Consider the following 19616-nt stretch of genomic DNA (forward strand, 5'->3'; position numbering starts at 1 on the left):
GTTCACAGGGCTGAATATACATATTTTTCTTCCGGCCTTCTCGCTCGAGAGTGAGAAGGATGCGCGAATGACGATGGCTCAAGAATAATAATGATCCTCCAAATAAGACTTGTTAAGAGGACATATTAGACCGGGAAGTTCGTGTACGCCAGGCTTGATACGGAGTACCGTACCTGTTTCGAAGTCTTGAGAGCTACTTAGCATCAACAGAACTGCAGCATTCTAGTACTTGGCTTGGAAATACTTGTTGACGGCTTAGGCCTAGTAGAGGGCTCCTTAGCTATAAGCTCGACTGACAAGTATTCTCGATGGATTTGGAAGAGGATTTAGCAAATATCTCATCCTCGATAAAACACGGGATTGAATGGATTCGGTGCACACCCTGACACACCTTGCCTATAAGTGAAGGGAGAGAATAGTGATAAGATGTACAGAGTATGTATATGGATTTATATTTGGTCTCATACTGGGGTTTAAGTTTCATTGTATATATCATAAAATAGCCATTTCATATCATTCCTGCAAATAAGACTTTTCCTCGCCTTCAGTTATCCTGCTTGAAATAATGCTACCATTTTTCAAAATTCAACCCCCTATCGCGAACTTTGAGTCTCCAAATTTTGGGTCGTTCGGATCATCGAGAGTGACTATTTGGTCGTTTTCGATTGTCGCAGGATACGGTGTCTCGAAAGCTTTCACAGAGTCTAAGGCTACTTGCGGTGCCATTGCTGCGAATCCCCTAGAGATGACACGTGTTAAAACCAACGTTGAGTGAGGGGCATGACGAGGAAGGAGGCGTACCTGATTAAAGCTGTGAAGGAGAACACATTAGCACCAGCCAACAAATATGGTAAGGTCCAGGCGCAACTTACAGTATTCATGGGTGATTTTGCCCCCCTACAGAGATATGTGGTCAGCACGCGAGGTCATATGAAAGGGAGTGGCAAGTCATAGATTATCGTACAGCGTCCCGGATGGCTTTCTTGGCCATATCGATCACCGAATTAGGGGTGTTTTCAGGATAGCTGATGATGACGGATTTGAGTGGAGTGCCCGCCATGACAACTGCAAAGAGGGCGCTTGCAAGAAGAGTGTAGAGGAATTTCATTATTGGCGAAAGAGGTCTGTGAATTGCTTGCGATGAGCTCGTTAGCAACAGCCACGAGAAGCGGGGCGCAGAGGCGCCTTTTATGTGTCTGCCTGGAGTCTTAATAGCACTCGGTTGGGTGGTATCGCAGGGATCGAGCGTGACGGAGCGGAAGCCCGAATAGTGCGATCCCGCGGGATTGGCTGTGGCTTGACCCGCGACGTCATGGCACTGGCGTGGCTTGGCTAGCACACTAGTTAGGGTTGCGCTGAGTCATCCCTGGCTTCTAGGCTGACTACTGAAATTATGTAAGCCACCAGCAAACTTCCGCCGCTCTCGCCCGCCAAACATCACTTCAACTCAACATCAAGCCACCCCTGTTGCCTGTGCCCGACCCTAATTTTCCTCTGCTTGGTCTTTGTTTATTAGCGACAGATTGCTGTAATTTTACCTTCTTCACTTCTTTTTCCTCCTTTGGATTCGCCGTGGCCTCTGCGTACCGCTCGCCATCTTCCGGGGATTCCGTGACAGCCGCTTGCCAATAGCAGAGTTTGGAGAGTCCGCTTTGTCCTTTATCGATCGGGGGAAGTATTGAGAGCGGGGAAGTGTTTTTGATATTGCTATACTGTGAGAGGGAACAAAGGTGCTTTGGGATTGAATTCGTGGGAGGTCGCATGGATTCTGTTCTATGACTCTCTGCGAACAATAGCTAGCGAAGAAAATTTTTTCTGCTTATTCTGGGTTTTTGTGTTGTGTCTTCTTCTATTACTCGCCCGATTCAGAGTTCATCTCCGCAAGGAGGGAGAGAGACAGAAGACAGTCAGACAAAGAAACAAGATATCATTGACTTTTTACTCCTGGTGTTGCAGGAAGCCATCAACTCCAAAAAAAAATCTTACTTTGCAACAAAATAATCACAACTCGACCCTGTTCCCTGATTTTTCTATTATTATTATTATTACTTTTCCTCTTATCTCCCCAGTCCACCTTTATCTTGTCACCTCTCTGGACTAATTAGTTGCATCTGGTCGATTTCAAATTCCAGTGATATAGCCGCCCAGCATGTCTGGACTCGCTTCAGATGAAGTTGCTGAGGACTACAAAAATTCTCTTGAGGATCTAATGACCAACGACAAGTTCCAAATCAGCAATCTAACTGTTATCGCAAAGGAGAATACCGAGCATGCGATGGCCATATCCAGAGTCCTGGAAAACCACATCCGAACAGTAGGTCAAAGGCTCTCCTTTTCTGTGCTAAATTTTAAGTTGTGCTTTTATGCTTTTGTTCGTCTTTAACCATTCACTTTATAGCATTGGGCTGTAGACTCCTTTTCTTTGCTGAGCATAGTCTAATTGGTTCTGTAGACCCCTCCCGCCCAAAAGTTACCGGCTCTTTATGTAGTGGATTCAGTCGTCAAGAATGTAGGAACCCCCTACACCCTGTTCTTGGGACGCAACCTCTACCAGACGTTCATGAATGCATATACCTTAGTCGACTCCCAGACACGCAAAAAGTTAGATGAAATGTTGAAGACTTGGAAGGAACCTGTTCCAGGCTCGTTGGATCCGAGGCCCGTATTTCCTGTTGAGCTCACACGCAGCATCGAGAATGCTTTGATAAAAGCAAGAACAGCTGCACTTCAGCAGCAACAGGCCCGGCAACATCAAGAGTTTCGCGGCAGAAATCTAGGCGTTGCCACTCCTCCAGTATGGATGCGTACATCAACTCCGCCCCAAAGTGCTGCTCCGTATGCTGCTGGTCAAGCCCAGACTAATGGCCATGTAAGTCACCCGGTTATCCTTGTTGATACATTGATGCTAAATCTTATTAGTCTGATCCTTATAAAGGAAGATATGCCCAGTCTTCACCCCCACAGTACCCACTGAACCATCAGACCTCCTACAGGCAACAGGATACTGTTGATTTAGGGTCCCTGCACCGCGATATCGACAGCCTCATCCTTAGTGCCAGAAATGATTTTGCAAACAAACCCCTTGATGCGTCTGTTCAGCAGCGTCTTAAAGCGCTCTTAGATCTGCAAAGCATTCTTCAACAGCAAGAATTGCCCCAAGAGCAGCTGAAGCTTATTCGAAACCAGGTATCCAAGCTTTCAACTACCGCCCCTACCACATTTTCAATACCTCCTGGCCTACCGATCCCCCCTATCTCAACACCATCTGCTCCGACACCACCCCCAACGCTTACTGGCCATACTCCACAGCCGAACCTCCAAGCTTTATTAAACCCCAGCACACTTGCCGACTTAATAAAAGCTACAGCCAACCCCCAAAATCGAACACCCCCTCCACCGCTGCCACAAACTTATCCTCAAGTCTCTGCTGCAGCGTCGGCTACATCTGCAACTACCGTCAGTGAGAATCCCCTGATTGCTTCACTGAGAGCTCGAGGGTTGCTCCCACTGGTTCCTGGGGCTTCAGTGCAGCAGTCCTCGCCTGGTTTCCCATTCATTCTTCCAGGCCAGAATGGATATACGCCTAGTGCCACGCCCCAGTTGCCTCTCACAGGACAATCTAACATCAAAATCTCCGTGCAAATGACTTCTGCATCCATTAGAGTGTAAGCAATTATCGTTCGCCGCTCTTTAAACCATATACTTATTTATTTTCTAGACCTCGGCCAAATTTGATATTCCGTCTCTATGAAGAAAAGCCTAATAGATGTGGCACTTGCGGTCGTCGATTCGCTGCTAATGATGAGGGCAAGGAGAAAAAGGCCCGGCATTTAGACTGGCATTTCAAAACCAACCAGCGTATGAATGAGGCCTCCAAACGCGGACAAAGCCGCAGTTGGTATGTAGATGAACGGGTAAGCCACCTTCTATTCCCTCTATATTTTCTAAACTTTGCCTCTAATATACATTAGGACTGGATCAAATCCCGCGAGTTTGATGATGATGTTGGCCTAGGCGATGCCACTACAGCGTCTAGTAAACCCATGACCGAAGAGGAAGCTTCCAAGAAAGCACCTCAGCAACGATGGATTCGTGCACCAAACGATGCTGCTCTAAGGAATACCCCATGCCCAATCTGCCAAGAACAGTTTGAGTCCACATGGTCAGAAGAGGCACAGGATTGGATATGGAGAGACGCAGTAAAAGTTGGAAATCGTGTCTATCATGCCAGTTGCTACTCGGAAATTACAAAGAATGGAGCCGTTGCTGGCACTGCCGCTCGTTCAGTGACGCCTGTTGGGCGAACAGGGACGCCTGATTCGGTTTTAGGGAAGCGTAAGGCCGAAGTGAGTAATTTCACCGTTTGAATTTATCGATTCTTATTGATCTGTTTATCTAGGATGATTCTCCAGGATCTAATATTAGAATTAAAACGGAACCGGTGTTTTAACATTGAGCTTTCATATCTTGAGCTCTTCCTTGCATTAGCCATCTCATTATTCGGTGAACACGGTTGTATAGCCTTTTTGCCGGGTCTTTTTATAGCAAATGTGTCAATATATGGGCGGGCATACCAATCATCTTTTTCAGTCAGGCAAAGCATTGCTATGGTTTATTGTCCTCCAGAGGTGTTTATTTACGGCGTTTTGACTTCCAACTACTCATGTGCGAGACTTAAAGAAATATGATTGTCAAAGTTTGAATATATTATTATAAATCCTTTGTATGTCTTAATCACATACTTCCCAACCCGATATACAACCTCCCAAATTCAGTAAAATAAAAGCTGTCTATGTGCCGCGCCGCTCTAGAACCAAGTCGTTCGGTGCATATGGTACATTTCTAAGTTCCCAACAAGGCTCAGCACATATCTGTTGGTCCGGTAGCCAGACTGATACCAACGAGTAATAATCCAAAACCCTCAATGCTCGAAATATCACTTCATACCCACTCTCGTGGATATTTCAGAACATCTATCATTTCTTGCTCTCTCTTCTTATCGGGAGCGTCGACGATCCTTTTCTCTTCGCCTATTCTCGTGCCAGAAACAGGATCCATATACACCCACTCTGCAGTGCGCGGTAGACTCATCAATATGCTCTCCACTCTAGCGTTGGGTGTTTTTAAACCGAAACTCGTACCACGGTCATATACAAGATTGAACTCGACGTAGCGGCCCCGGCGTAACTGTTGCCAGTCTTTCTCGGCTTGTGTGAAGGGCATATCTTTTCTTCGCTCAAGAATAGGGACGTATGATGGCAGGAAGGAGGCAAGGGCGTCAGAGACAAATGAGAAGAGCGTCTCCTGGGCGTTGGTGGAGGAGTGGGCAGAAGAATGGGATAGGAAATCGGTGTCTAGGTCGTCAAAGAAGATGCCGCCAATGCCGCGGGACTCATGTCGGTGAGGGATATAAAAGTATTCGTCACACCATTTTTTGAATTTGGGGTAGTAGGTTGGGTCGTGGTTATCGCAGACGTCTTTGATGGTTTGGTGGAAGTGCTTGCAGTCTTCAGGGAAAAGGTATGAGGGTGTGAGGTCAGTTCCACCGCCGAACCACCAGTTCTTCGGGCCGTGCATTGGGTCCTTGGGATCCGAAGTTTCAAAGTAGCGGTAGTTAAGATGAACTGTTGGTGCCATAGGGTTCTTGGGATGTAACACCAGGGACAGGCCAGAGGCAAAAAAATCCAATGAATCTACATCCGTGCCCACAAACGATTTGTGATCTGCTCGCATCTTTTCAATAGCTGGCCGGGGCAATTTTCCATATACCACAGAGACATTGACGCCGGCTTTTTCAAAGACATTTCCGTCTTGCAAAACACAGGAGATCCCTCCTCCACCATCCGGCCGATTCCAGTCATCAATTGTAAATTGCTTTCCGTCTATTCTCGAAAGTTCATCTACTATTTTTTTCTGGTGATCCTTTATAAGCTTCTCCATGCGCAGGCGCATGGGTGACGATGACGTGATGAAGGTTTCCCGCTTGGTCTTGTCATCTAGGGAGGCGATTGAGGGGGCATCGAGCTCAACCGGCACGGAGGATTTCTATTTGATCGGATGATTAGCAATGGGGTGTCTTAACCTCGAGGGGGATCGAGGGAAGCTCTAACCAAAATTTGTAGTATACCCAGGCTCAAGGCTGCCACAACCGAGATGGCAACTACTGGCCTCCAGTTTTTAGGGCCACCTTGAGGTTCAGGAGGTGAGGTAGCCATCTGGCGGCGTGGAATTCTCACGGGCATAGGACGTGGGCATTTTTGGAAGGTTGAACGCGCCAGCGCTCTGGAGCAGCGGGAGTAGATGCGCGGAGCAGCCATGGTGCGTAAATCGAAGCAGGAAGAAGTGCAATACAGCCGGAGACAGACAGCCGGACCGCTCAGGCTATAAATGCCCCGAAATTGCCGCCATTAGCCAGCAGCCGGAGCTCTGGTTTGTATTCCTGCAAGCCTATTTGGCTTGATAGCTGCGCGGCTCCGGAACGACGGCGGCCGCACGTGACCGGGGGTGGGCAGACTCTTCGGCGCCCGCCGCGTTTCGGCGAATATTCGTGCCCATCGTACGAGAATTGCATCACTTCGACTACAACTGGCTTGTGGCCTCATCCTTCCAGTGGCTGAGAGACGGCAATTACAGCGAAGCTCGCAAACAACCCGGCCAAGTTCACGAGGCCACCCGAGTGCCGGAATGCTGGAGTCATGCGGGCTCCCGCCACTCCCAGGTTCTGGGACGCAGCCCGCAGATTGCCTATTTTACGTCTTCGCCGGAGTTTCTGTTTTTGAATTCTCCACGGCTAAGGACCCTGTCGTACAGGCATGCAAGCGTCAGTCCAATGTCTGCCCCCGAATTTCCAACCATAACATGGCAACCTTAATCGGCGCGCCCAGGACCGTGCTTGGGACAGCGGGGAGTAACTCCGAGGATGCACCGGGCCAATCACTACGCACGTATATCACGCATAGTTCCCTGTAATTATTTCGGGGCCTCGAAATGCACATTTCGTTCTTACTACTGTAAAATCTGAAGATATCTATGGTTGCTCTTGCTGCTGCTCACAGGATTGGCAACGGAAGACAACCCTACTGACGTGTCAAAGCAAACACCCCCCTTGGCCCGCGCTATGGTTGCAAACCACAGACTCTCTTAATATGCCCAGATCCCCTGCATGTAGATGCTTTCCACTCTAGAACTAAAGATCTGTATTCTTTTAAAAACTGTCCGGCATTTAAAAACTCTGGATTTGTTTTGTTGATAATTAAGGATTTTGTATAGGATTTTGTATGCTGCAAGACAACAGGCTTAGTTTTATTTATTAAGAATAATACCTTCGCTCCGTCATCCATATTTATTCCTTGAATACCAACCGAGTCTGGAGTAAGTGCGGAGTACTCCGTACAACAAACATACTACCAGGCAGAACATCTTGTTCAAAAACATGCCTGGGTACTTCTATCCTATAATCATCGAGGAAAAGATATGCTCCTATTTGTCAATGACCTACAGGCACGGAGTACACAGTAGTCGCTCCATACAAAAGCATCACTATCTTGTTGTTAGCTGGCTTCACGAGGTAGCCTCACCTATGACTAAGTAACGAACTTACTAACCAATCTTGGTTAGTGAATTATATATCCTCCGTTATTTTCCGCTTGGCTTCAAATTCGGATCATCTTTATTCCAGTCCGGAGTATTTGCACTGTTTGCTTGCCCTCCCGTTTTGAGTTCATGAGGTCATCGTTTTGGGAGGCGACAAGCGCTCACAAAGTGCGAATGGACCTACAATTGCGCAAGGACCACGCAACTGACTAGAATGGTATAAAACAAGGCGTGGAGACTACTACCAAACCTATGACTCTTCCCTTCCCACGAGCAGTTGCTGCAGGTTGTCACTCGATGGTAAACAGCGTATCACGTGGACGCCTTACGGGTCACGTCATTGGCCACAGAGGCGAATTAGTCATCATATCCTGTCACAGGCTCCCCCCGCTAACCCAGTCCAGCATAGTTCTGCCTCCACCGCCCTCCCGATCGATTACGCGGGGCTGAACTTCTCTTCTACTTTCTATCGACTACCTAGACGGAATCCATCTATCTCCATCTCCCGCATCGATTCTAACAGCTACATTATCCTACAGTCTCTACACAGCAGGTATCAAGACCCACCTAGACAGAGCTGAACTCTTCCTTCCCGTTGTTCCCTTCGCAACGTGATACCTGCGCCTTTAAACCTACGTCAGGCCTCCACCAAGCATAAACCACCATGCGTTCCAAGTTTAAGGACGAGCACCCTTTCGAAAAGCGCAAGGCTGAGGCCGAGCGGATCCGCCAGAAGTACACAGATCGCATTCCTGTACGTTACGGACGCCTCCTCTCCCCTACCCCGTCCTCGCCGCTTCACTGCTGACTTACACTCTTTCCTAGGTAATCTGTGAAAAGGTTGAGAAGTCAGATATTGCTACTATCGACAAGAAGAAGTATCTCGTTCCTGCCGACCTGACCGTAGGCCAGTTTGTCTACGTTATCCGCAAACGTATCAAGCTGTCACCAGAGAAGGCGATTTTCATTTTCGTCGACGAGGTTTTGCCCCCAACTGCCGCCTTAATGAGCAGTATCTATGAAGAGCACAAGGATGATGACGGGTTCTTGTATATCACGTATGTCATGCCTGTTTGTATGGAAATTTAATAGAAGCCCTACTGACTAAGATCTAGATATTCGGGGGAGAATACGTTTGGAAACTAATCTGGATCGCCCAGTTTCAAGTTGGCACTTAGCATCTCGGGAAATAGAATTTGCTTTCTAAGCTTCCTTTGATGCATGGTCTGGAACAGTAATCTCAGCGTATTTTCCATATACTGCCCCATCCCTCGTATTCTCATTTTGGATTCTTTCTCTATGCCACGGTCTTTCTTATATTGGGTAAAATGCATGTGCTTAAGAAATCAGGGTTCTTGCGGTACTCGGTGTTTTAGTCTTACTATGGCGTTTTCTCCCTTTGCTTTTACCCTATTTACCCTCTCTTTTCTAACCTCCTGTCCGTGATACCGTGTGTTACGGGCAGAGGATGATAGCTTTCTTTATCCTTATGCATTTTTTTTCGATGGGGCTGTGATTACTATAAGAATGTCTGATAATGGATGGAGTCTACTTTTGTGGCATTGGTAGTATGTCATCAATGATCTATTATATAAATCACTATTTCTCAACCATTAACAGGGATGTAAGAAAATTATCACTTCCAGGAAGTGTGATGATGTTACATATGTTCTCAGGAAGTCCCTAATACTGATTCTCCAAAAAAGGGGACAGTGAAGAGCCTTAGGGTTGATCTAATTTATGTATGCATGTATGTCATACATACAAAACCCCAAAAAGTACCTCAGCAACAGTACAAGCGCAGGTATCCAATGCATTGTAATCATTGCCAAAGTAACATCCAGCGCACATATAAAAGCATTTGAAAACATTCTCCCTCAAGACCCTAACCATCAAAGTCAACCTTGAAGACAAAGCTCACAGACATTCGGCAATTAAAAAAAAAACAACTAGGAGAGAAGTTACTGAGTTGCACTTACACCGCACTCGATTATAGTCAATCTGCTTACGAAAGCCCCTGAGAGCTCTGAGCAGCTATATCAATGGACTATTTCTGCGACATATGTGGGGTAGTCGACAATATTCAATATGAATATGAACCGTACAAGACGGTGCCCCGTGAACCCGATCATGAAGAGACTGTCGAGATTGTATGTGAAGCTGATCCCCACGTGCACCCAGGTGACGTGGATATTCTTCTAGGCCAAGTAATTACACCTCAAGCTGGAGCCTTCATGAGCACCACTCAAGCAATGGCCGCGATGGAGAATTGGAGCCGGCCTGAAAATTTTCTTCGATCTAACGCGAGAGCGGCTGAGAGGTTATACAGAAAACTCTACTTCGACCAAGATTTTCAACGGCTTCCTGTGAGAATAATTGTTCTTGCCATCTTTAAAATAATGGACAGAATCTTTTTCGCGCAGGCTCTGTGGACGCACGTACGCATTGGCTTGGGAAATAATTTGGGTTCCATAAAGGCACTAGGAGAGACGAAGTGTGGAGTTTACCCCCTCGAAATACAATTATCGAGCAGTGATCTGAACTGCAACCGCAAAATAAAGAGTATTAAAAGACGTGTTGATTTGATAGTCGAGGTTCTGATCCACGAAATGTGCCATGCCTATCTCCCAGTGACAACAGGCAGGCTGGGACATCCAGACATCGATGAGTATGGTGGCAAGATACGTGATGGCCACGGCGTTTACTTCGGGAGCCTAATGGGGTTCTGCCAGAGGATGCTTGACACCGTCGGATGGAGAGTGGATTTGAGTGTGAAAGGTCGCTTTAGAGTCTATCAATTCTCATCTCCTGAGTGGTCATTGAGGGAATTGCAGACAGCAAGGCGAACATCGATTAGAGCATGGTAATGCCATTGTGGACGACGGTGCAATAGCGGCTGAACAATTTGCGGAGCAAAACAGAATCCACCGGTAAGTGCGATAATGTCTTTGATGATGTTGTAATGCATGGGGAAGCACTGGATAAGGATATCCGAGCAATTAAGTAGTTTTCCATTAAACGCCGGTTTCTTTTACCCTCAACCAGTGGTGCATTATTGGGTCCACCTCCTTTTAACCAACTCCAGTACTTCCGAAACCGATGTTGTAGCTATGATAACTCGGCCTTCTCTGCCAATAGAACTTTGAAACCCGTAAATAGCGGCCACCAGTGAGGAAGCCAGAACAGTCTCCCAACGTCTGTCAAGATGTTAAACGAGGGGCTGTTTGGTACCCGCTCACGGCCAGCCACTCCACCATCTCTCCAGTCTCCCCTTTCCCAAACTCAGTACCGACAGAATGTCGCTGGGGTCATTTGGGTGCTTTTCCCGGTGCTCGCGACGAATACGGATAAGAGCCGCTGATGTGCCAATAAACAGCGCGAAGATAGGATCCCCAAGCCTGGGCGCAAAGAGATCAGTACTCCTACCCTGCAGCAGGAAATGAAATGCTATCAGCGGTGAGCGGGGTCCTACCTGGAGATCAAATATGGGTAAGCTGCAGGTGCCATTGCGGAGATGGCCTTCATGTTGTCGTCGCTGTATGTCCAAATTTACCTAACCCACGATGTAACTATATCATGTGACTAACTAGTTAACTAGGGGTGAACTAGTTAGCTAATTAGGCCACCTAAACAGGCGGGTTACCTTGGCAATTCTTGTCTCCACAGGCATCAACTCTCGACTTCGCCCAAAACGGACAAACAAAGCGCAATGGAGTAGTCGCTTGGCTTGATCTTCTTCCTCCTACCAGACTTCTGTTTCACGCGTCTCCTAGGCCTTATTTCCCCCAAGACGCGGTATCAAGCAAGCTTAGCTTTCTTCGATACGACGTTACTTAACTACGGAGTACTCCAATAATTATCTGTTCTACAGAGTACGAAGTATGTGTACGCAGTACGGAGGATATAACTAGATACTAGTTATATCACCATCCGATGAAGATAAAGCTCAACTCTAAAAAGAAACAAGCATGCGCCGTCTCTAGGTTGCATGTTTGAAATGTGCTCGTTTGGTCAACCACTCCATATACCCACTCAACGAAAAATATCTTGTGTGATGACGTGGAAATGCAACGCTCTCTGAGATCTACTTGAACATACTTCCCGTTCTCAACGCGCTATCCTTTATTAATGACACTCTTCCACAAACCCCAAACTTAAGTTGGTATGGGATCATCGAGACCGAAGCTTTCTCGGTCCTGTTACAACAACGCAATGGGGCAACGGTAACTATATCCACTGCTCAGAATGTCTTGGTGATTTTCAAAAAATCTCTCATAGTTCAAAGGCTTAGTTAAAGGGATAGTTATAAGAGCTACTCTGCCCCTAGGTATGTTGGGAGTTATTTCAAACCAAACCGAGATAATGGCAAGCATACTTTCTGCACTCTGTATTATTGCATTTTTTGCGTTCCCAGCCGTCTTGACAGTCGCTGCTCCGGCCCCAGCTCTTAGTTCTCGAATCGTCGGAGGATCACCAGCAGCACCGGGCGAATTCACTGATATTCTCCATATCGGCGGTAATAACGCAACGGATGATGCCATAAGTACATATCACCGTTGTGGCGGCGTATTGCTGAATCAGAACGTTGTTCTCACGGCCGCCCATTGTGTTTCGCTCTATGACGGCACTCCACCGGTTACTGTATGCACCTGTCTCTACTCAAAACAGGTTTGAGATTGATAAATTTTACATCTAGAACCTACCAATTTGGTTTAAGACCGTCCTTATCCGCGGAGGGTCCCTCGTAAGTTGTTCTTTTAATGTCTTGACCACAACTAATTTGTATTAGACTTGGAGATATGGTGGGAAAACCGCCAGGGTTAGGTCTGTTTATGTGCACCCCGGGTTTGTATTCGACAAAGGGCACAATGACATTGCTCTTATCTATTTAAAGACACCTCTACAGGGTCCAAATATTACTTTTGCCAAGCTGCCAAAAAACGGAACCGATCCTCGTCCCAATAAGATAGACGTGGCAGCAGGCTGGTTAGTCAATTCTTCCCGCCCCAAGGCTGGAATCCTATTAATTCGTAAATAGGGGAAGTAGCGTATTTGAAGGAAAGTCGACCGAGTATCTGCAGAAGGTTGGGGTTCCTATTTGGAACCGTTCGAAATGTCGAGACATTTTTACAACAGTTCCCGATTCACCCAACATCACAGACTTCCACGTTTGTGCGGGCATAAAGGAAAAGGCTACATGCTCTGGGGATAGCGGAGGCCCTCTTTATGATGAAAAAACAAAAGCTGTAGTGGGGCTCACGTCGTTCTCATATTATTGCAGCTCCCGCGGACATCCGACCGTATATACCAGGGTCAGCAAGTATATTGATTGGATCCAACAAAATCTAACTCCTCCAAAGGGGCTCTGATGGGAGATTCCAAGCTTTTGGCTAGGTAGAGTGGCCCGTTACTTCCAAACGGGCTTTTCATGAATCATCCGATAGAGTAATTGCCTCTGCTATTTGAAACTCCTGTACTCACATATATAAATTATATGTATTTATATTTAATGCAATTCAGAACTCTACTAATAATAGCAACAAGGAACATGTAGTATGGTAGTTTGCCCCCTCCCAGATAAACTGATAATCAATAGCCGCTATACAAACTCACCAAAAGTGAGCTCGGGAAAATGGAACGCCAGTCGAGGCTCCCTAGTGTACTCTCCGGCCAGGTAAATTTTGCAGGGAAAGCAAATAGGCAATCTTAAAAAAACTCAGTTTCGGGTTTCACAACCGCCTACCTCGGGCCAACCTTTTGTAAGTCACCCTACTTGACCAAAATCATGATGGCCCCTGAGCTAGAAATAAGAGTATGTCGTTCACCGGTCGATACGGAGTGTATTTCGAGGAGGGTTAGGCCTTGGTAGATCTGTGCCCAGCAACACCGCATCATAAACCCCAAGTAGCACTAGCATGGGTGGTAGTTGACTATATCTGTGAGCTGCTGCTGCGATATACTGACCTGTCGCTAGAATTATTCACCAACTTGCCAGGCAAGATGCGAGCAAATTTTGATATGTCTGATTCCTTGGTTCTTCCTGCTTGTCTTTGAGTGCAGGGCATCTGCGAAAACCAAACAATCAGCCTTGAGGATGGGTTCTCGCCTTCGAGGAAGGTATTATCCACTGTTGCCGATAAAGCCGCAGTAATCGTGGGATAGAGACAAGGCCAAAGAGACATAGTCCTGGTATATGAAGTACATAACGCTTAAAACTCCTCATCAAAGACCTACCGTTCGTTAGATATAGCTAATTATTTGCCAAGGCCTGAATTTAAAAATAGATAGCATTGAGTGGCCCATGGGGGGGGGGGTATCAGACGTGTGTATCTATTATCAGTTATGTGGAGTATATTTGGCTATTTTTGATCTCATATCAGTGCTGTGTACAGGGTGTGAGGTAATGTACTCCTTATGGGTGAAGGGTTATGCTGGGTAGCGGCCGTTAAGCTTCGTAGGAGATATTCGTACCCTTATTTTCTGTATATAGGCTGTAGCTATCGGATAGAATTTGCCTATGCTCTCTTTTTAACCAATACGAGAAGAAAGACTGAGTGGCCGAAGGTAGGTGGGTAAGAAGTCATGAATGTATATGTTTAAAACTTTGATTCGTTGCAAAGTGTCGCAAAAAGACGAATATTGTTGTAGTAGCCGGGAAAGGTTAAAAGAAAAAAAATGAACTCCTTACCAAATATATTTTCAAGAAGACGGGAGTTAGGCGAAGCCCGGGACGCAGTCCTGCATTGTGCACTGTAAGGCATGGTGTTAGGTAGTATTCAGAGCGGCCTCAAGTTTCCTGTTGTTGATTCGGGAAAGAAACTCGATGGCGCTTCTTGGCTGGTTGACGAAACCGATATCAAAGCTTGGAACCATTTGACATAGCACTGGGCCCTGTCATATTGAGAGGCCGTGTCTCGTAAAAGGAATGAAAGAGGTCGGCTTTACCTCAAGGCAGAGAAAATCACATTTTTTCGACTTCGCCATTCACAAGGGTCATTGTAATAGACTGGCCACACCGGATAGTGTAGAAGTGAATGGTAACTACATACACCATGGACAGGCGGTGACCATAGTTCCATCACTCTGTAGCACTCACGCCTGTTTTTAAAGAAACAAAACGGCTCAACAATAAGGTTTAATTAGGTAGGTACCTAGTTAACCTTCGATTTAAAGCAGCTAGGGAATGGACCTGTATTCATTTGCTTTTTCTCGAGTTTTTCGCATCGGGCTGAACTTGTCCAGGCTGGCTGCAGCCCGTCAGAGCACCCACGTTGCCTACCGGCGAACGCCTCAAACAAGCTTATTTTCTCCTTGTCAGCCGCCTGTCGCTTACCACAAATATGCGCTTCACGCACACATTGCCAATTGGCTACTGGCATTTCAAGGCGAACTCAGGAGAACAAAACGCTATTCCAGACTATTCCTGTCGGGAATGGTGGAAGGTGCAAGGTAGTCCACACCCATGCCTTGCTGTGTTGAATTCTAGGAGCGAGACAACGAGTAGGAATTTTGCATATAATTAAATTGAGCAAAGCTGCGTCAGCTTGTCTGGACCCTTTGGATTGTAACTAGGGCTGCTGTGGGCGTCGTGAGCTTGTTTGACCAAGGCAGACACCTCGTATTGGATTCGAACATCAACGGATGGCCTGAGAGAATATTCGAGATACGAAGACCGCAGGCTTAAAAGATGTCTGCTTACTGGCTGTTCCTGAATTATTTGTTTTTTTGATGTACCATCGCTTAGGGGCATAGTCTGTGTGAGCTGAAAGGATGTGAAGATAGATATAAGAAGGATTCGGGTCATCGGGTCTCCCATGAAAGGCTTCCGTCCTGGTGTCTTTTCCGCGTGCAGCCTCTCGCTTCAAGTCTGTGCAAAAAGATTCTCCCGGTCCTTGATAGCCTAGTTACCCAGTAGAAGGGCGTGCTCTTGATTGAAACATGTTGTTCAAGGCTTCGCTTCTTCTTGTCGGCACTCTCGCCGTTGCCTCCCAGGCGCTCGAGTTCGTCGCAGCCACCCATGAATCAAACGATAACACCCCCATTTTGAAGCGCCAGACGCAAATCTGCAAGGCGGTCGCTCCCCCAGTCACTTGCGAGCGGTCCTGTGGCATCGGATACGCCCAGTGTGTGTACCCGAACATGTGCTACAACCCCGGTCAAGGCGAATCATGCTGCTCCAATGGAAGTAAGTAGACCACAATGAAAGCTCCAGCGAGGTGTAAAAAAGGTCAGCCAGCTAACAGGGCCTGCAACAGAGTACTGCCGGGCTGGCACGTACTGCACAGACACCGGGTGTTGCCCGAATGGCTCGACGCTTGAGCAATGCGGTGCCACTCGCAGGCTCAGCGTTATCCCGCCACCACAGGCCCAGGTCAGCACCCCGGCCTCTTCGCCCGCGCCGTCTACCAACTCGACGAGGCCTGCGTCCACATCCACGGCTTCCTCGCGTGCCATCATCCCCACCGGCACCGGTAGCCCAAGCACTCCCGGCAGAAACACGACTGTGACGACTGCTGCTCCGCCTCAGCAGACGAAGAATGCCGCCAGCCAGCTGCAGAGCGCCGCCATGGCTCTTGGCCTTGGGGTTATGGGTGCTCTCGCTGCCTTAATGTAAGCGAGTAGAAAGAGGGTGGATATGTTTGGGTAGTTCTGTAACATCTAGTAATAGGTTAATTAATCACTAATCGAGCGGTGCTGGGATTGGAATGTATGCTAGACGGGTTTCCATAGTGTACTGTAGCAATGATTGACCCTAATTTATTTATGCAAATGCGTGTTGTTGACCATCCGATCTCGCTAGAAGTCTGCTGACTCAGCGTCGCTTGTGGTGCCCCGCGATGAAGCCGCCATCTCGCCCTCCAGCAGCGTCACGGAGCTTGCTAGCGACAGCGAAGAGCTCAGTGTAGCCGGTGCAAGTGAGTTTGCCACATGCTCCCAGGCTAGCCATGCTTTCTGTGGCCTGACATGCGCGAGTCTCTCTCTCCGCCCGGCCAGAAGAGTTTTCGGCGGGCATCCCACCCGATTACGTCACAGCTGCCCACACGCAACCCGCCCGCCTACCCGCCATGAGTGCGCCAGAACAGCCGTGGAGCGACTCGCAGGGGGCATTGGGAATATGTAGACGGTCAGCTAGCCTGTAGAGACTGTCGCGCAATGCCAGAGGCCGCCTGCGTGCGCCAGAACGTTCGCGTGGGCGCTGGGCAGGCGATGGAAGGTCGTGGATGCCCGTCGAACCGCAGGGTTGCTAGAAGCTTCTGGCGCCAAAACCTCGACTGCCCACATATAAGCATCTTCTTCGCTTCGGCTTCCACCCAACTTGCAAAATTCTCCCAACCCATCCACTCTTCTTCTCTTCCTCTGTGACCATCTCTCTCCTCCCTTCTCCCCCATAGATCAACTGTTTTTTCATTCCTAAACTTCTCTTGTACCATATTCCCTGCATTTTTTCTTCACAATGGCTCCAGCTATCGGTAAGTGGCTGCTTTTCCCCCGCTCTTGAGCTTCCTCTCCTTGAGTCACCCTAGCTAATATATTTTCAGGTATCGATCTGGGCACGACATACTCCTGCGTGGGTATCTTTCGTGATGACCGCATTGAAATTATCGCCAACGACCAGGGTAACCGTACTACGCCCTCTTTCGTGGCTTTCACAGATACCGAGCGCTTGATCGGTGATGCCGCAAAGAACCAAGTGGCCATGAACCCCACAAACACTGTTTTCGATGCAAAACGTCTTATCGGCCGCAAATTCAACGATGCTGAAGTCCAGGCTGATATGAAGCACTTCCCCTTCAAGATCATCGACAAAGCCGGCAAACCCGTCATCCAGGTCGAGTTCAAGGGCGAGGAGAAGCAATTCACTCCCGAAGAAATCTCGTCGATGGTCTTGACCAAGATGCGTGAAACTGCCGAAGCCTACCTTGGCGGCACTGTCAACAATGCTGTCGTTACCGTCCCTGCTTACTTCAATGACTCTCAGCGTCAGGCCACCAAGGATGCTGGTCTGATTGCCGGCCTTAACGTTCTTCGAATCATCAACGAGCCTACTGCCGCTGCTATTGCGTACGGCTTGGACAAGAAAGCTGAGGGCGAACGCAATGTCCTTATCTTTGATTTGGGTGGTGGTACTTTCGATGTTTCTCTTTTGACCATCGAGGAGGGTATCTTTGAAGTCAAATCTACTGCTGGTGACACTCACTTGGGTGGTGAAGATTTCGACAACCGTCTTGTCAACCACTTTGTCAACGAATTCAAGCGTAAGCACAAGAAGGATCTGTCCTCCAATGCTCGCGCCCTTCGCCGCCTCCGCACTGCTTGCGAACGTGCCAAGCGCACTCTCTCGTCTGCTGCCCAGACTTCTATTGAAATCGACTCTCTCTACGAGGGTGTTGACTTCTACACTTCCATCACTCGTGCCCGTTTCGAGGAACTTTGCCAGGATCTCTTCCGTTCCACCATGGAGCCTGTTGAGCGTGTCCTCCGTGACGCTAAAATCGATAAATCTTCCGTCCACGAAATCGTCTTGGTCGGTGGTTCTACCCGTATCCCCAAGATCCAGAAGATGGTCTCCGACTTCTTCAATGGCAAGGAGCCCAACAAGTCTATCAACCCTGACGAGGCCGTTGCCTACGGTGCTGCTGTCCAGGCTGCTATCTTGTCTGGCGATACTTCCTCCAAGTCTACCAACGAAATCTTGCTTCTCGACGTTGCTCCTCTTTCCTTGGGCATCGAGACTGCTGGTGGCGTCATGACTCCTCTCATCAAGCGCAACACTACTATCCCAACCAAGAAGTCCGAGACTTTCTCTACTTTCTCCGACAACCAGCCTGGTGTCTTGATCCAGGTCTACGAAGGTGAACGTGCTCGCACCAAGGACAACAACTTGCTCGGTAAATTCGAACTTACTGGCATTCCTCCTGCTCCCCGTGGTGTTCCTCAGATCGAAGTCACTTTCGATGTTGACGCCAATGGTATCATGAACGTCTCTGCTCTTGAGAAGGGCACTGGCAAGACCAACAAGATTGTTATCACCAACGACAAGGGTCGTCTTTCCAAGGAAGAGATTGAACGCATGTTGGCTGAAGCTGAAAAATACAAGGCTGAAGATGAGGCCGAAGCTTCTCGCATTGGCGCCAAGAACGGTCTCGAATCTTATGCCTACTCTCTCCGCAACACCATGAGCGACTCCAAGGTCGATGAGAAACTTGATGCTGCCGACAAAGAAACCTTGAAGACTGAGGTCGACAAGGTCGTTGCCTGGCTCGATGACAACCAGACTGCTACTAAGGAAGAATACGAAGAGAAGCAGAAGGAACTCGAGGGGTATGTATTCTTAATACTTCCATCATTCAACTCAAAACATAAGCTAACTGATTTGTTATAGTGTTGCCAACCCCATCATGATGAAATTCTACGGAGCTGGCGGTGAAGGCGGTGCTCCCGGTGCCGGCTTCCCACCTGGTGCTGGTGGCCCTGGAGGCTTCCCTGGCGGTGCTGCTCCTCGTGGCCACGGCGGTGATGACGGCCCAACCGTTGAGGAAGTCGACTAAATTTGACGCCTCTTTTCTATGTTTCCGACCGCTCTTCATATCCGGCGCTTAAAATTATGATGTCTCAATGTCTTTCCTTGGGTGCGGGTTCTGCTCTTTGTTTCAATGGTTTCCTAAAGGGTTGCGATGGGTATGAGATACGGTGTGCTCTTTTTTTTTTAATTTCACACGATGCATAGATTTGGGTTAGGCCGCGGCCAATTCGAATTCTCTTAATCATGCTCTCTGAAACAACAAATGAAAATTTCTTACATGGTTCTGTAGGCAGGAAAAGTTTCTGATAATGATGAATGGAGCTGCTTTTCAATGCTTAACTTTTTTCCACTCTCAAATCCCTTCGTAGAACGTGTAATTCTCCAAAATTTCTATCTCGCCGACTGTGTAAGACTCGATATTATCGTTCCTAGCAATGATTTGCAGAAAACAGACCAGGTTGCTTGTACAGGGGCTCTCATGCTTTCTCACTAGAGCCGC

The 19616-nt window shown here is 47.8% G+C and overlaps 7 protein-coding genes across 7 annotated transcripts; 5 read left to right on the plus strand and 2 right to left on the minus strand.

Moving 5' to 3' along the window:
• Nucleotides 1-585: 585 nt before the first annotated feature.
• Nucleotides 586-1108, minus strand: LOZ57_000291 (uncharacterized protein; the record flags this gene model as incomplete). The annotated part of the gene is made up of 4 exons (XM_049249398.1): nucleotides 586-739; nucleotides 802-811; nucleotides 873-897; nucleotides 965-1108. The coding sequence occupies 4 exons, from the start codon at nucleotides 1106-1108 to the stop codon at nucleotides 586-588; spliced, it is 333 nt and encodes a 110-aa protein (XP_049111592.1).
• A 1041-nt stretch (nucleotides 1109-2149) lies between these two features.
• On the plus strand, nucleotides 2150-4450 carry PCF11 (mRNA 3' end processing factor; the record flags this gene model as incomplete). The annotated part of the gene is made up of 6 exons (XM_049249399.1): nucleotides 2150-2314; nucleotides 2453-2869; nucleotides 2920-3665; nucleotides 3719-3914; nucleotides 3972-4346; nucleotides 4400-4450. 6 exons carry the CDS (start codon nucleotides 2150-2152, stop codon nucleotides 4448-4450), a joined length of 1950 nt encoding a protein of 649 aa, XP_049111593.1.
• A 491-nt stretch (nucleotides 4451-4941) lies between these two features.
• HEM13 (Coproporphyrinogen-III oxidase) lies at nucleotides 4942-6317 on the minus strand (the record flags this gene model as incomplete). Its single annotated transcript, XM_049249400.1, has 2 exons — nucleotides 4942-6045; nucleotides 6111-6317. The coding sequence occupies 2 exons, from the start codon at nucleotides 6315-6317 to the stop codon at nucleotides 4942-4944; spliced, it is 1311 nt and encodes a 436-aa protein (XP_049111594.1).
• Nucleotides 6318-8257: 1940 nt separating this feature from the next.
• On the plus strand, nucleotides 8258-8739 carry ATG8 (ubiquitin-like protein atg8; the record flags this gene model as incomplete). Its single annotated transcript, XM_049249401.1, has 3 exons — nucleotides 8258-8347; nucleotides 8419-8651; nucleotides 8709-8739. 3 exons carry the CDS (start codon nucleotides 8258-8260, stop codon nucleotides 8737-8739), a joined length of 354 nt encoding a protein of 117 aa, XP_049111595.1.
• Nucleotides 8740-9635: 896 nt separating this feature from the next.
• Nucleotides 9636-10460, plus strand: LOZ57_000295 (uncharacterized protein; the record flags this gene model as incomplete). Its single annotated transcript, XM_049249402.1, has 1 exon — nucleotides 9636-10460. One exon carries the CDS (start codon nucleotides 9636-9638, stop codon nucleotides 10458-10460), a length of 825 nt encoding a protein of 274 aa, XP_049111596.1.
• A 5071-nt stretch (nucleotides 10461-15531) lies between these two features.
• Nucleotides 15532-16207, plus strand: LOZ57_000296 (uncharacterized protein; the record flags this gene model as incomplete). The annotated part of the gene is made up of 2 exons (XM_049249403.1): nucleotides 15532-15778; nucleotides 15849-16207. The coding sequence occupies 2 exons, from the start codon at nucleotides 15532-15534 to the stop codon at nucleotides 16205-16207; spliced, it is 606 nt and encodes a 201-aa protein (XP_049111597.1).
• Nucleotides 16208-17047: 840 nt separating this feature from the next.
• Nucleotides 17048-19142, plus strand: SSA2 (Hsp70 chaperone; the record flags this gene model as incomplete). Its single annotated transcript, XM_049249404.1, has 3 exons — nucleotides 17048-17063; nucleotides 17133-18915; nucleotides 18977-19142. The coding sequence occupies 3 exons, from the start codon at nucleotides 17048-17050 to the stop codon at nucleotides 19140-19142; spliced, it is 1965 nt and encodes a 654-aa protein (XP_049111598.1).
• Between the last annotated feature and the right edge of the window lie 474 nt (nucleotides 19143-19616).

Source organism: Ophidiomyces ophidiicola (genome assembly GCF_022830035.1).
Source record: "Ophidiomyces ophidiicola strain CBS 122913 chromosome Unknown scaffold_1, whole genome shotgun sequence".
In the NCBI taxonomy this organism is placed as follows: domain Eukaryota; kingdom Fungi; phylum Ascomycota; class Eurotiomycetes; order Onygenales; family Onygenaceae; genus Ophidiomyces; species Ophidiomyces ophidiicola.